The sequence below is a fragment of the Xyrauchen texanus genome, unplaced genomic scaffold, assembly GCF_025860055.1.
Source record: "Xyrauchen texanus isolate HMW12.3.18 unplaced genomic scaffold, RBS_HiC_50CHRs HiC_scaffold_158, whole genome shotgun sequence".
Lineage (NCBI taxonomy): Eukaryota > Metazoa > Chordata > Actinopteri > Cypriniformes > Catostomidae > Xyrauchen > Xyrauchen texanus.
In genome coordinates this window covers 21,223-38,082 of record NW_026265960.1, presented here as the reverse complement: position 1 = coordinate 38,082, position 16,860 = coordinate 21,223, and the positions used below count along the sequence as shown (strand labels likewise).

At 37.4% G+C, this 16,860-nt stretch overlaps 1 protein-coding gene across 3 annotated transcripts in view; it reads left to right on the top strand.

Moving 5' to 3' along the window:
* Window positions 1–16,860, top strand: part of LOC127641770 (uncharacterized) — a 42,113-nt gene that overhangs the window by 17,316 nt on the left and 7,937 nt on the right. The window contains exon 2 of one of the 3 annotated variants that reach the window (XR_007970224.1): window positions 4,321–4,412. The exons of 1 other annotated variant lie outside the window; for it this stretch is intronic. Coding sequence is in view for 1 of the 2 variants with exons in the window: in XM_052124637.1 (XP_051980597.1) it covers window positions 14,413–15,411 (999 nt within the window). In the remaining variant the exon portion in view is untranslated. Of the gene's footprint in view, window positions 1–4,320; window positions 4,413–14,102; window positions 15,626–16,860 lie in introns of those variants that run through there. One more of the 3 variants, XM_052124637.1, reaches the window with a different exon arrangement.

Below are 16,860 nucleotides of genomic sequence, written 5' to 3'. Positions count from 1 at the left end.
GAAATGGAATGCATAGACTAGCTATTGCCAACAAAAGCCTTCATCAGCCAATTAACAAGGACAATTGCATCTATGTGAACTTCTGCAATTAATCTAGATGGACTTCAAAGCCTGTGGTCATTAATCTTACAGTTCAAACACAATCAATGTTTAAACAATGACCCTTAACCCTTACTTAGTTTAATAATTTTAAACCATGATTTTAACTATACACAAGTAATATTTACATTATATTCATGATGTTAGCCAGAGGGAACTGGCCCCCACAGTAAGTCTGGTTTCTCCCAAGGTTATTTTTCTCCATTAATCCACATCTTATGGAGTTTTGTGTTCCTTGCCACAGTCGCCTACAGCTTGCTCACTGGGGTTATTAATACAATTATTATTTAATTATTTTTAAACACGATTAAGAATCGTATTTTATCTAATTGCACAATGATGATTCATCGACATTACAGTTTTATCGTCTGTTAATGCTGATCTTCTGTAAAGCTGCTTTGAAACGATGTGTGTTGTGAAAGGCGCTATACTGAATAAAATTGACTTGACTATCTGTCTGTCTGTCTCTCTGTCTATCTATCAGTCTGTCTGTCTGTCTGTCTGTGTCTGGTTTTGTGTGTCTCTATGTAACTAATTAACTAACTAACTAATAAAGCTTTTAAATAATGTTTAAACTTTTTTATCATTATTATTATTATTTCACAATATTTCTTTTACTTGTATGTGAGGAGTATTTTTGAGTCCAGTTAATTTGATCAAAGATATGTTTCCAAAAATGAAATAAATGAAAAACAAATAACAGAAGGATATTTTGTAGAAAACAAAATGTTTTGAAAATAAACTGCTTCAAATATTGCATAGGTTTAAATTTGTAAGTAGTAAAGTGTAATTCTCCATCAGTCCACTAGGGTTAGCCCCAGTCCGCTGGGGTTAGTTGGGGTTAAATCACTAGTTGACCCTAACCCCTAGCCCTCTGGGGTTAAAAAGTCTGTAGGTATAGAGGTAAAAACGACTTCCACCCTCATTATGTCCACCCTCATTTGCATATCGAATCTGATTGGCTGGATTGTTTCACAGATAAATCTTTAGGACGGTCGGTCCGATTTTGCCAAGCTTGGTGTCATCGAATTCAGAATTCCGTCTGCATTCATGTGACGAGGAGAGATGAACAGAAGAAGAGAGCAATGGAAATGTAGCGCTGAAAAGGTAGAAGAGTCTTTTGCACGTAGGTTGTGAGTGGTTTAAAATGTCACATGCACGCCTTTAAGATTTGCATGAATACGACTGTAATGGAGACGTGGTAATGAACGCATTTTTCACAAGAACGCTGAAATGTTTTTGTAGGAATTGTTGGGTGGGATAAACTCAATCCTTTATTATTATTATCATTTCATGAAACTTATCGGGGCATGCTTGTGAGGAGGAGATTATTGTGTTGCGAGCAGAGCAGACTTGAGTCCAGTAAATATAGCCTATTAAAGAAATTGTTCCAAAAACAAATGCATCAGAAAATAACCGAAGGACTTGAAAAACTTTTAAGAATAAAAACGGCATCGAATCTTGCCACGATAATGAGATGACACACTTGTTAGGGGCGTTTTGCCCTTTGAAATGAAATCTGCGAAATCCAATAAAGCCCATTCACGGTTCACTCGCTGAGTCATCGATTACAATAACAACACATCAATTCAGATTTCCTTAAAGATAACTTTTTTTTTTTTTTATTTAATTTATTTTTTATTAATAATCATGCCAAGGTCTTACATTAAATTGTGTCCAAAATTGCAGAACATGAATAGCCAAAAAATAATAATAAATAATAAAAATAATATAAGGTTGAACAATGAAAGCATTTTTTGACTTTTCAATGATTTTTTGTTTTTATGCCCGTCAAAGACATAATATAGAAGTTACAGTCAACCAGAAAAAGTGACTTGACATTGCAACTCTCCACGTGTCCAACTTGCAGAGGTGGGACCAAGTCATTGTTTTCCAAGTCACAAGTAAGTCTCAAGTCATTGCATTAAAGTCCCGAGTGAAGTCCCAAGTCAAGGCAGTCAAGTCCCAAGTCAAGGCAGTCAAGTCCCAAGTCAAGGCAGTCAAGTCCCAAGTCAAGTCCAAGTCAATTTACAAATCGTCAACTTTTAGCTTCAAGTCTTAAAGAAGTCATTAGTGCGCTTTGCCCAAATTAGTGTCAGAGTATTAATTACTATAGTAAATGTATACTAATTTTATCTAGAAGTTTCTAATTTAAAATCTAATTTTATCTTTCTTTTTTTTTATCGATATCTACCTGTAAAGACCAAAGAGGGTAATAAAGATGATACATGGATCTTATCTTTGGACACACATTAAGGCAAACCAAACTTTTACTATAAACACGCTGTGAAAGGACGCTGAACGTGCTGAACTGGTGAGTGAAATCTGAAATATTACCAGGCAGTGGCTAAGGGCAGACATTTAAGTTGCATATACGAGTTATATACTGTAAAGGGCCGCAAACCGAGTAAATGATCGGATTTGTGATTTTTCGAACCACAACCAGATTTTACAGGGACAATTCCCCGAGCAACTTGGATTAAGTGTCTTGCTCAAGGACACAATGGTGGTGGCTATGGGGATCGGACCAGTGACCTTCTGATTACAAGTGATGTGCTTTAGTCCACTACGCCACCACCACTCCATATTAAGCATGCCGCCTATATTAAGCATATTTTGACTGTAATAAAACGGGTTCCCATGGGGCTGGGCACACAAAAGTGTAATATGTTTCTCGTGGGAAGACCCCGATTGTGTGTGCAAAGTTTGGGAATGATCGCTCGTTCAGTAGCCAACGCGGCGGCCTTAAATGTAATCATTTAACAGAGGCTTAATAGAATCAGACTATATTAAGCATATTATTACTGTAATAAAACGGGTTCCCATGGGCCTGGGCACACAAAAGTGTAATATGTTTCTCGTGGAAAGACCCCGATTGTGTGTGCAAAGTTTGGGAACGATCGCTCGTTCAGTAGCCAACACAGCTGCCTAAAACGTACTCCTTGGCCCTTTATTGTTTTCCCCACTGGTATACAATGTGAGTCTATGGAAAAGTGCTCACAAATGATAAAGAGTTTTTTACATCTGAGATGTACTGTTGCAGAAATGATTTTTAATGTCATTCTAAATTTTGCAAGCACAGTATTAAAGTGAATAATTCAGGTGGAATTATACAATAACACGAGAAAATTGTATTGATGGACTTATAAGGATAATAACAAGAAAACTATAATACTACTAATAATAACATTAATAATAGTAATAATTCATTTAATTTATGAAGTGCTTTTCTAGACACGGATGAGAGACCGCAAAGGCTGTCCATTTAACTGGCCATATAGATATTTATAAAATCTGCATGTTTAAAAACACGTGGACGCCCCTAAAGGTTCAGCATTGAAACTGTCTGTGATTCTCTGTTAAAATATCCACTTTTTAGCAGTTTTGCACAGTGCAGTTTTCAATATGTCCACTATTCAATTCAATTCAAAGGGTCTTTATTGGCATGAATATAAACGATACAGTATTGCCAAAGCAGAGGCTGTGTAAAAAGAACTACACCTTAATCTATAATTACATTTAGTTTAACAAATATAAAAATAACTAATCAAAATAAATTCACTATGTGTATATGTGTGTATATATTTGTATCTGCAAGTCGTAAATCTATCTTTCTATCTACCTAAATATCTCTCTGTCTGTCTGTCTCTTTGTCTGTCTTATCTATCTATCTATCTATCTATCTATCTATCTATCTATCTATCTATCTATCTATCTATCTATCTATCTATCTATCTATCTATCTATCTATCTATCTATCTGTCTGTCTGTCTGTCTGTCTGTCTGTCTGTCTCTTTGTCTGTCTATCTATCTATCTATCTGTCTGTCTGTCTGTCTGTCTGTCTCTTTGTCTGTCTATCTACCTATCTGTCTGTCTGTCTGTCTGTCTGTCTGTCTGTCTTTGTCTGTCTGTCTCTTTGTCTGTCTGTCTCTTTGTCTGTCTATCTGTCTGTCTGTCTGTCTGTCTGTCTGTCTGTCTGTCTGTCTATCTATCTATCTATCTATCTATCTATCTATCTATCTATCTATCTATCTATCTGTCTGTCTGTCTGTCTGTCTCTTTGTCTGTCTATCTATCTATCTATCTGTCTGTCTCTTTGTCTGTCTGTCTATCTATCTATCTATCTATCTATCTATCTATCTATCTATCTATCTATCTATCTATCTATCTATCTATCTATCAGCTATGCTGATGACACGCAACTCTACTTGTCTTTCCAGCCCAACGACACCACAGTGACTGCTCGAATCGCTGCCTGTCTGGCAGACATCTCAGCCTGGATGAAGGAACACCACATTCAACTCAACTCAGCCAAGACCGAACTCCTTGTCTTTCCAGCCAACCCTGCTGTTGAACACAACATCACCGTGCAGCTGGGTCCAACTACAGTTTCACCTTCCAAAACGGTCAGAAATCTAGGGGTAACCATTGATGATGAGCTAAATTTCACTGACCACATTTCAAAGACTGCAAGATCATGTAGATTTACACTCGACAATATCAGGAAGATAAGATCCTTCCTCTCTGTACATGCCACACAACTGCTCGTTCAGTCGCCTTGTCATAACTAGACTGGACTACTGTAACGCTCTCATTGCAGGCCTTCCTGCATGTGCTATTAGACCTCTCCAAATGATCCAGAATGCAGCAGCACTTCTGGTCTTTAATGAACCTAAGAGAGCACATGTTACACCACTTTTTGTCTCTCTCCACTCTCTGTCTATCTATCTATTCACTGTCTGTCTCTTTGTCTATCTATCTGTCTGTCTGTCTATCTGTCTGTCTATGTATGTATGTATGTATCCTATCTATCTATCTATCTATCTATCTATCTATCTATCTATCTATCTATCTATCTATCTATCTATCTATCTATCTATCTATCTATCTATCTGTCTATCTTTCTGTCTATCTATATGTCTATCTATATGTCTATCTATATGTCTGTCTTTTCTTTCTATCTATCTGTCTGTCAGTCTGTCTTTGTGTCTGTCTGTCTTATCTATCTATCTGTCTGTCTGTCTATCTGTCTTTTCTATCTATCTCTGTCTGTTTGTCTATCTGTCTGTCTATGTATGTATTCTATCTATCTGTCTGTCTGTCTGTCTGTCTGTCTGTCTATATGTCTGTCTGTCTGTCTATCTATATGTCTGTCTTTTCTTTCTATCTATCTGTCTTATCTATCTATCTATCTGTCTGTCTGTCTGTCTGTCTGTCTGTCTGTCTATCTATATGTCTGTCTTTTCTTTCTATCTATCTGTCTTATCTATCTATCTATCTGTCTGTCTGTCTGTCTGTCTGTCTGTCTGTCTATCTATATGTCTGTCTTTTCTTTCTATCTATCTGTCTGTCTGTCTGTCTGTCTGTCTGTCTATATGTCTGTCTTTTCTTTCTATCTATCTGTCTTATCTATCTATCTATCTGTCTGTCTGTCTGTCTGTCTGTCTGTCTATCTATATGTCTGTCTTTTCTTTCTATCTATCTGTCTTATCTATCTATCAATTCAATTCAATTCAATTCAAAGGGGCTTTATTGGCATGAATGTAAACAATACAATATTGCCAAAGCAGAACTACATCTTAATCTATACATTTAGTTTAACAAATTTAACACATATAAAAATAAATACAGAACAGGTTCAGAACTGCTGAAGACCACAGTGTTTAAATAACTGAAGAGAACTGACATATACTGACACATAAATGAATATACACACATACACTGAGGGTCACTGTGGGGAACATTGGGGTGACACACGGGGTAAAACACATAACACAGATTCACCCACTGTCTCTCAGACTGTGACACGTTAAAACGTATCTTGCAGCCAGTGCTGCTGTGTGTCCCTCTCCAAGTATTATATTAATTTGTTCTTGTTCTGTCATTGTTATAAATGTGTCTATGCTGTGTGTTAATTTATCCATATAAATGTCCCTTGTATTTTTAAATTTTGGGCAGTGAAGGAGAAAGTGCACCTCTGTCTCAACCTCACCTGTCGTACAGTGAGCACACACCCTTTCTTCTCTGGGTAACCATGTTTTTCTGTGTCTGCCTCTCTCGATGGCGAGACTGTGCTCACTGAGCCTGTACTTGCTCAGGATCTGTCTCTGCTTTGTATCTCTGACAGTCAGGAGATACTCTTCCAATTCATACTTTGATTTTAGAGTCCGATAGAATTGTAATTTGCTTTGTGTTTTAGTTTCTTGATCCCAATGTTCCAGATAGGTGATTTGAGATTGTTTGATGATCTGATTTATTCTGATGTTTGGTTGTAAAGCAGTGCTGGTCTGAGGCTGGTTACTGTTAGTACTGTTAACCGGGTTAGTGAGTCTCAGAACCAGCTGACTGAGGGACTGTTTTCAGGGTTCAGTTCTTGGGTTTGTAGCTTTTATAATGAAGCGACTCTGTGGGACTTGATTTTAAATGCATCCAAAAATTTAGAGATCTTTTTGTATGTTAATGATCAATGGGAATCGTCCTAATTCTGCCCTGCATGCATTATTGGGTGTTTTCCTTTGTAATTTCAAAATTAATTTGCAGAATTCTGTGTGTAGGGCTTCTGTTGGATGTCTGTCCCATCTAGTGTAGTTCTGATCACTGAGATGTATTCTATCTATCTGTCTGTCTGTCTGTCTGTCTGTCTGTCTGTCTGTCTATATGTCTGTCTGTCTGTCTATCTATATGTCTGTCTTTTCTTTCTATCTATCTGTCTTATCTATCTATCTATCTGTCTGTCTGTCTGTCTGTCTGTCTGTCTGTCTGTCTATCTATATGTCTGTCTTTTCTTTTCTTGTCTGTCTGTCTGTCTATCTATATGTCTGTCTGTCTGTCTATCTATCTGTCTGTCTGTCTGTCTGTCTATATGTCTGTCTGTCTATCTATATGTCTGTCTTTTCTTTCTATCTATCTGTCCTATCTATCTGTCTGTCTGTCTGTCTGTCTGTCTGTCTATCTGTCTTTTCTATCTATCTCTGTCTGTTTGTCTATCTGTCTGTCTATGTATGTATTCTATCTATCTGTCTGTCTGTCTGTCTGTCTGTCTGTCTGTCTATCTATATGTCTGTCTTTTCTTTCTATCTATCTGTCTTATCTATCTATCTATCTGTCTGTCTGTCTGTCTGTCTGTCTGTCTGTCTGTCTATCTATATGTCTGTCTTTTCTTTCTATCTATCTGTCTTATCTATCTATCTATCTGTCTGTCTGTCTGTCTGTCTGTCTCTTTGTCTGTCTATCTATCTATCTATCTATCTATCTATCTATCTATCTATCTATCTATCTATCTATCTATCTATCTATCTATCTATCTATCTATCTATCTATCTATCAGCTATGCTGATGACACGCAACTCTACTTGTCTTTCCAGCCCAACGACACCACAGTGACTGCTCGAATCGCTGCCTGTCTGGCAGACATCTCAGCCTGGATGAAGGAACACCACATTCAACTCAACTCAGCCAAGACCGAACTCCTTGTCTTTCCAGCCAACCCTGCTGTTGAACACAACATCACCGTGCAGCTGGGTCCAACTACAGTTTCACCTTCCAAAACGGTCAGAAATCTAGGGGTAACCATTGATGATGAGCTAAATTTCACTGACCACATTTCAAAGACTGCAAGATCATGTAGATTTACACTCGACAATATCAGGAAGATAAGATCCTTCCTCTCTGTACATGCCACACAACTGCTCGTTCAGTCGCCTTGTCATAACTAGACTGGACTACTGTAACGCTCTCATTGCAGGCCTTCCTGCATGTGCTATTAGACCTCTCCAAATGATCCAGAATGCAGCAGCACTTCTGGTCTTTAATGAACCTAAGAGAGCACATGTTACACCACTTTTTGTCTCTCTCCACTCTCTGTCTATCTATCTATTCACTGTCTGTCTCTTTGTCTATCTATCTGTCTGTCTGTCTATCTGTCTGTCTATGTATGTATGTATGTATGTATGTATGTATGTATCCTATCTATCTATCTATCTGTCTATCTGTCTATCTATCTATCTATCTATCTATCTATCTATCTATCTATCTATCTATCTATCTGTCTATCTTTCTGTTTATCTATATGTCTATCTATATGTCTGTCTTTTCTTTCTATCTATCTGTCTTATCTATCTGTCTGTCAGTCTGTCTTTGTGTCTGTCTGTCTTATCTATCTATCTGTCTGTCTGTCTATCTGTCTTTTCTATCTATCTCTGTCTGTCTGTCTATATGTCTGTCTATCTATATATCTGTCTTTTCTATCTATCTATCTATCTATCTATCTATCTATCTTTCTATCTATCATCTGATCGCGGCTGCATTTCTCTTCTAGTAGTTTTAGATCTAAGTGCTGCATTCGACACGATAGATCACGACATTCTCTTGAATAGGCTGGAGAATTATGTTGGAATTTGTGGAGTTGCATTAGCATGGTTTAGGTCATATTTAGCAGACCACTACCACTTTGTCTATGTAAATGAGGAATCGTCAAACCAAACAAAAGTTAAATATGGAGTGCCACAGGGATCAGTTTTAGGGCTTCTGCTTTTCTCCATGTATATGCTTCCCTGGGAGATATTATCAGGAATCGTGGAATATGTTTCCACTGCTATGCTGACGATACACAACTTTATATTTCTTCAAAACTTGATGAGATTTCACAATTCTCAAAATTAGCAGAGTGTATCAATTAAATAAAAGATTGGATGGCCAGAAATTTCCTTCTACTCAATTCTGACAAAACAGAGGTTCTAATTATTGGACCAAAAACCTCTAAAAATAAGCCGCTAAAATATAATTTGACTCTAGATGGATGTTCTGTTACATCATCTTCAACAGTGAAAAACTTAGGTGTTATGTTTGATACAATCTGTCCTTTGAAAATCAAATTACAGATGTTTGTAGCACAGCATTCTTCCGCCTCAGAAATAGTGCTAAATGAAGGCATATGCTCTCTGTTGCTGATGCCGAAAAACTAATTCATGCGCTCATGACCTAAAGACTAGATTATTGTAATGCATTACTGGGAGGATGTCCAGCAAGATCAATAAATAAACTTCAATTGGTTCAAAATGCATCAGCATTTTAAAATTCTGTTAACTACATACAAAGCTTTGAATGGTCTAGCTCCGCAGTACTTAAATGATCTTCTGTCACGCTATATTCCATCACGTTCATTACGATCGCAAAATTCTGGCCTGTTAATAGTTCCTAGAATATCAAAATCCACAAAAGGAGGTAGATCCTTTTCATATTTGGCTCCTAAACTATGGAATAGTCTCCCAAACACTGTTCGAGATGCAGACACACCCTCTCAGTTTAAGTCTAGACTAACGACTCATCTATTTAGCCAGACATACACCTAATTTATCCTCCAACCCACAATTAGGCTGCTTTAGTTGGGTCTCCGGAACCAGAAACAGTGATCATGATCTCTAACTCTGCAATACATTTTATGGCATCTATGCTTACATCTTTTTATTTGTTTCCTTGTCTCAACCTCGGGACTCCTATCCTGAGGTCACCAGAACCGGCTGGATCCAGCACCATTCCTGCTTCGTGTTGGACTCCACTGCTTCATGTCGCTGAATGATGATGACTAAATGCAGCCGGTGCCAGCCAAACATCACTTCGGTCTATTATGATGGACTTCAGAGGATGAACTGATACCAACTCCAACCTGCATCACCTCGGTCTATTGATGGACTACGATCTTGAAATGGAATGCATAGACTAGCTATTGCCAACAAAAGCCTTCATCAGCCAATTAACAAGGACAATTGCATCTATGTGAACTTCTGCAATTAATCTAGATGGACTTCAAAGCCTGTGGTCATTAATCTTACAGTTCAAACACAATCAATGTTTAAACAATGACCCTTAACCCTTACTTAGTTTAATAATTTTAAACCATGATTTTAACTATACACAAGTAATATTTACATTATATTCATGATGTTAGCCAGAGGGAACTGGCCCCCACAGTAAGTCTGGTTTCTCCCAAGGTTATTTTTCTCCATTAATCCACATCTTATGGAGTTTTGTGTTCCTTGCCACAGTCGCCTACAGCTTGCTCACTGGGGTTATTAATACAATTATTATTTAATTATTTTTAAACACGATTAAGAATCGTATTTTATCTAATTGCACAATGATGATTCATCGACATTACAGTTTTATCGTCTGTTAATGCTGATCTTCTGTAAAGCTGCTTTGAAACGATGTGTGTTGTGAAAGGCGCTATACGAATAAAATTGACTTGACTATCTGTCTGTCTGTCTCTCTGTCTATCTATCAGTCTGTCTGTCTGTCTGTCTGTGTCTGGTTTTGTGTGTCTCTATGTAACTAATTAACTAACTAACTAATAAAGCTTTTAAATAATGTTTAAACTTTTTTATCATTATTATTATTATTTCACAATATTTCTTTTACTTGTATGTGAGGAGTATTTTTGAGTCCAGTTAATTTGATCAAAGATATGTTTCCAAAAATGAAATAAATGAAAAACAAATAACAGAAGGATATTTTGTAGAAAACAAAATGTTTTGAAAATAAACTGCTTCAAATATTGCATAGGTTTAAATTTGTAAGTAGTAAAGTGTAATTCTCCATCAGTCCACTAGGGTTAGCCCCAGTCCGCTGGGGTTAGTTGGGGTTAAATCACTAGTTGACCCTAACCCCTAGCCCTCTGGGGTTAAAAAGTCTGTAGGTATAGAGGTAAAAACGACTTCCACCCTCATTATGTCCACCCTCATTTGCATATCGAATCTGATTGGCTGGATTGTTTCACAGATAAATCTTTAGGACGGTCGGTCCGATTTTGCCAAGCTTGGTGTCATCGAATTCAGAATTCCGTCTGCATTCATGTGACGAGGAGAGATGAACAGAAGAAGAGAGCAATGGAAATGTAGCGCTGAAAAGGTAGAAGAGTCTTTTGCACGTAGGTTGTGAGTGGTTTAAAAATGTCACATGCACGCCTTTAAGATTTGCATGAATACGACTGTAATGGAGACGTGGTAATGAACGCATTTTTCACAAGAACGCTGAAATGTTTTTGTAGGAATTGTTGGGTGGGATAAACTCAATCCTTTATTATTATTATCATTTCATGAAACTTATCGGGGCATGCTTGTGAGGAGGAGATTATTGTGTTGCGAGCAGAGCAGACTTGAGTCCAGTAAATATAGCCTATTAAAGAAATTGTTCCAAAAACAAATGCATCAGAAAATAACCGAAGGACTTGAAAAACTTTTAAGAATAAAAACGGCATCGAATCTTGCCACGATAATGAGATGACACACTTGTTAGGGGCGTTTTGCCCTTTGAAATGAAATCTGCGAAATCCAATAAAGCCCATTCGCGGTTCACTCGCTGAGTCATCGATTACAATAACAACACATCAATTCAGATTTCCTTAAAGATAACTTTTTTTTTTTTTATTTAATTTATTTTTTTATTAATAATCATGCCAAGGTCTTACATTAAATTGTGTCCAAAATTGCAGAACATGAATAGCCAAAAAATAATAATAAATAATAAAAATAATATAAGGTTGAACAATGAAAGCATTTTTTGACTTTTCAATGATTTTTTGTTTTTTATGCCCGTCAAAGACATAATATAGAAGTTACAGTCAACCAGAAAAAGTGACTTGACATTGCAACTCTCCACGTGTCCAACTTGCAGAGGTGGGACCAAGTCATTGTTTTCCAAGTCACAAGTAAGTCTCAAGTCATTGCATTAAAGTCCCGAGTGAAGTCCCAAGTCAAGGCAGTCAAGTCCCAAGTCAAGGCAGTCAAGTCCCAAGTCAAGGCAGTCAAGTCCCAAGTCAAGTCCAAGTCAATTTACAAATCGTCAACTTTTAGCTTCAAGTCTTAAAGAAGTCATTAGTGCGCTTTGCCCAAATTAGTGTCAGAGTATTAATTACTATAGTAAATGTATACTAATTTTATCTAGAAGTTTCTAATTTAAAATCTAATTTTATCTTTCTTTTTTTTTATCGATATCTACCTGTAAAGACCAAAGAGGGTAATAAAGATGATACATGGATCTTATCTTTGGACACACATTAAGGCAAACCAAACTTTTACTATAAACACGCTGTGAAAGGACGCTGAACGTGCTGAACTGGTGAGTGAAATCTGAAATATTACCAGGCAGTGGCTAAGGGCAGACATTTAAGTTGCATATACGAGTTATATACTGTAAAGGGCCGCAAACCGAGTAAATGATCGGATTTGTGATTTTTCGAACCACAACCAGATTTTACAGGGACAATTCCCCGAGCAACTTGGATTAAGTGTCTTGCTCAAGGACACAATGGTGGTGGCTATGGGGATCGGACCAGTGACCTTCTGATTACAAGTGATGTGCTTTAGTCCACTACGCCACCACCACTCCATATTAAGCATGCCGCCTATATTAAGCATATTTTGACTGTAATAAAACGGGTTCCCATGGGGCTGGGCACACAAAAGTGTAATATGTTTCTCGTGGGAAGACCCCGATTGTGTGTGCAAAGTTTGGGAATGATCGCTCGTTCAGTAGCCAACGCGGCGGCCTTAAATGTAATCATTTAACAGAGGCTTAATAGAATCAGACTATATTAAGCATATTATTACTGTAATAAAACGGGTTCCCATGGGCCTGGGCACACAAAAGTGTAATATGTTTCTCGTGGAAAGACCCCGATTGTGTGTGCAAAGTTTGGGAACGATCGCTCGTTCAGTAGCCAACACAGCTGCCTAAAACGTACTCCTTGGCCCTTTATTGTTTTCCCCACTGGTATACAATGTGAGTCTATGGAAAAGTGCTCACAAATGATAAAGAGTTTTTACATCTGAGATGTACTGTTGCAGAAATGATTTTTAATGTCATTCTAAATTTTGCAAGCACAGTATTAAAGTGAATAATTCAGGTGGAATTATACAATAACACGAGAAAATTGTATTGATGGACTTATAAGGATAATAACAAGAAAACTATAATACTACTAATAATAACATTAATAATAGTAATAATTCATTTAATTTATGAAGTGCTTTTCTAGACACGGATGAGAGACCGCAAAGGCTGTCCATTTAACTGGCCATATAGATATTTATAAAATCTGCATGTTTAAAAACACGTGGACGCCCCTAAAGGTTCAGCATTGAAACTGTCTGTGATTCTCTGTTAAAATATCCACTTTTTAGCAGTTTTGCACAGTGCAGTTTTCAATATGTCCACTATTCAATTCAATTCAAAGGGTCTTTATTGGCATGAATATAAACGATACAGTATTGCCAAAGCAGAGGCTGTGTAAAAAGAACTACACCTTAATCTATAATTACATTTAGTTTAACAAATATAAAAATAACTAATCAAAATAAATTCACTATGTGTATATGTGTGTATATATTTGTATCTGCAAGTCGTAAATCTATCTTTCTATCTACCTAAATATCTCTCTGTCTGTCTGTCTCTTTGTCTGTCTTATCTATCTATCTATCTATCTATCTATCTATCTATCTATCTATCTATCTATCTATCTATCTATCTATCTATCTATCTATCTATCTATCTATCTGTCTGTCTGTCTGTCTGTCTGTCTGTCTGTCTCTTTGTCTGTCTATCTATCTATCTATCTGTCTGTCTGTCTGTCTGTCTGTCTCTTTGTCTGTCTATCTACCTATCTGTCTGTCTGTCTGTCTGTCTGTCTGTCTGTCTGTCTGTCTCTTTGTCTGTCTGTCTCTTTGTCTGTCTATCTGTCTGTCTGTCTGTCTGTCTGTCTGTCTGTCTGTCTCTTTGTCTGTCTATCTATCTATCTATCTATCTATCTATCTATCTATCTATCTGTCTGTCTGTCTGTCTGTCTCTTTGTCTGTCTATCTATCTATCTATCTGTCTGTCTCTTTGTCTGTCTGTCTATCTATCTATCTATCTATCTATCTATCTATCTATCTATCTATCTATCTATCTATCTATCTATCTATCTATCAGCTATGCTGATGACACGCAACTCTACTTGTCTTTCCAGCCCAACGACACCACAGTGACTGCTCGAATCGCTGCCTGTCTGGCAGACATCTCAGCCTGGATGAAGGAACACCACATTCAACTCAACTCAGCCAAGACCGAACTCCTTGTCTTTCCAGCCAACCCTGCTGTTGAACACAACATCACCGTGCAGCTGGGTCCAACTACAGTTTCACCTTCCAAAACGGTCAGAAATCTAGGGGTAACCATTGATGATGAGCTAAATTTCACTGACCACATTTCAAAGACTGCAAGATCATGTAGATTTACACTCGACAATATCAGGAAGATAAGATCCTTCCTCTCTGTACATGCCACACAACTGCTCGTTCAGTCGCCTTGTCATAACTAGACTGGACTACTGTAACGCTCTCATTGCAGGCCTTCCTGCATGTGCTATTAGACCTCTCCAAATGATCCAGAATGCAGCAGCACTTCTGGTCTTTAATGAACCTAAGAGAGCACATGTTACACCACTTTTTGTCTCTCTCCACTCTCTGTCTATCTATCTATTCACTGTCTGTCTCTTTGTCTATCTATCTGTCTGTCTGTCTATCTGTCTGTCTATGTATGTATGTATGTATCCTATCTATCTATCTATCTATCTATCTATCTATCTATCTATCTATCTATCTATCTATCTATCTATCTATCTATCTATCTATCTGTCTATCTTTCTGTCTATCTATATGTCTATCTATATGTCTATCTATATGTCTGTCTTTTCTTTCTATCTATCTGTCTGTCAGTCTGTCTTTGTGTCTGTCTGTCTTATCTATCTATCTGTCTGTCTGTCTATCTGTCTTTTCTATCTATCTCTGTCTGTTTGTCTATCTGTCTGTCTATGTATGTATTCTATCTATCTGTCTGTCTGTCTGTCTGTCTGTCTGTCTATATGTCTGTCTGTCTGTCTATCTATATGTCTGTCTTTTCTTTCTATCTATCTGTCTTATCTATCTATCTATCTGTCTGTCTGTCTGTCTGTCTGTCTGTCTGTCTATCTATATGTCTGTCTTTTCTTTCTATCTATCTGTCTTATCTATCTATCTATCTGTCTGTCTGTCTGTCTGTCTGTCTGTCTATCTATATGTCTGTCTTTTCTTTCTATCTATCTGTCTGTCTGTCTGTCTGTCTGTCTGTCTATATGTCTGTCTTTTCTTTCTATCTATCTGTCTTATCTATCTATCTATCTGTCTGTCTGTCTGTCTGTCTGTCTGTCTATCTATATGTCTGTCTTTTCTTTCTATCTATCTGTCTTATCTATCTATCAATTCAATTCAATTCAATTCAAAGGGGCTTTATTGGCATGAATGTAAACAATACAATATTGCCAAAGCAGAACTACATCTTAATCTATACATTTAGTTTAACAAATTTAACACATATAAAAATAAATACAGAACAGGTTCAGAACTGCTGAAGACCACAGTGTTTAAATAACTGAAGAGAACTGACATATACTGACACATAAATGAATATACACACATACACTGAGGGTCACTGTGGGGAACATTGGGGTGACACACGGGGTAAAACACATAACACAGATTCACCCACTGTCTCTCAGACTGTGACACGTTAAAACGTATCTTGCAGCCAGTGCTGCTGTGTGTCCCTCTCCAAGTATTATATTAATTTGTTCTTGTTCTGTCATTGTTATAAATGTGTCTATGCTGTGTGTTAATTTATCCATATAAATGTCCCTTGTATTTTTAAATTTTGGGCAGTGAAGGAGAAAGTGCACCTCTGTCTCAACCTCACCTGTCGTACAGTGAGCACACACCCTTTCTTCTCTGGGTAACCATGTTTTTCTGTGTCTGCCTCTCTCGATGGCGAGACTGTGCTCACTGAGCCTGTACTTGCTCAGGATCTGTCTCTGCTTTGTATCTCTGACAGTCAGGAGATACTCTTCCAATTCATACTTTGATTTTAGAGTCCGATAGAATTGTAATTTGCTTTGTGTTTTAGTTTCTTGATCCCAATGTTCCAGATAGGTGATTTGAGATTGTTTGATGATCTGATTTATTCTGATGTTTGGTTGTAAAGCAGTGCTGGTCTGAGGCTGGTTACTGTTAGTACTGTTAACCGGGTTAGTGAGTCTCAGAACCAGCTGACTGAGGGGACTGTTTTCAGGGTTCAGTTCTTGGGTTTGTAGCGCTTTATAATGAAGCGACTCTGTGGGACTTGATTTTAAATGCATCCAAAAATTTAGAGATCTTTTTGTATGTTAATGATCAATGGGAATCGTCCTAATTCTGCCCTGCATGCATTATTGGGTGTTTTCCTTTGTAATTTCAAAATTAATTTGCAGAATTCTGTGTGTAGGGCTTCTGTTGGATGTCTGTCCCATCTAGTGTAGTTCTGATCACTGAGATGTATTCTATCTATCTGTCTGTCTGTCTGTCTGTCTGTCTGTCTGTCTGTCTGTCTATATGTCTGTCTGTCTGTCTATCTATATGTCTGTCTTTTCTTTCTATCTATCTGTCTTATCTATCTATCTATCTGTCTGTCTGTCTGTCTGTCTGTCTGTCTGTCTGTCTATCTATATGTCTGTCTTTTCTTTTCTTGTCTGTCTGTCTGTCTATCTATATGTCTGTCTGTCTGTCTATCTATCTGTCTGTCTGTCTGTCTGTCTATATGTCTGTCTGTCTATCTATATGTCTGTCTTTTCTTTCTATCTATCTGTCCTATCTATCTGTCTGTCTGTCTGTCTGTCTGTCTGTCTGTCTATCTGTCTTTTCTATCTATCTCTGTCTGTT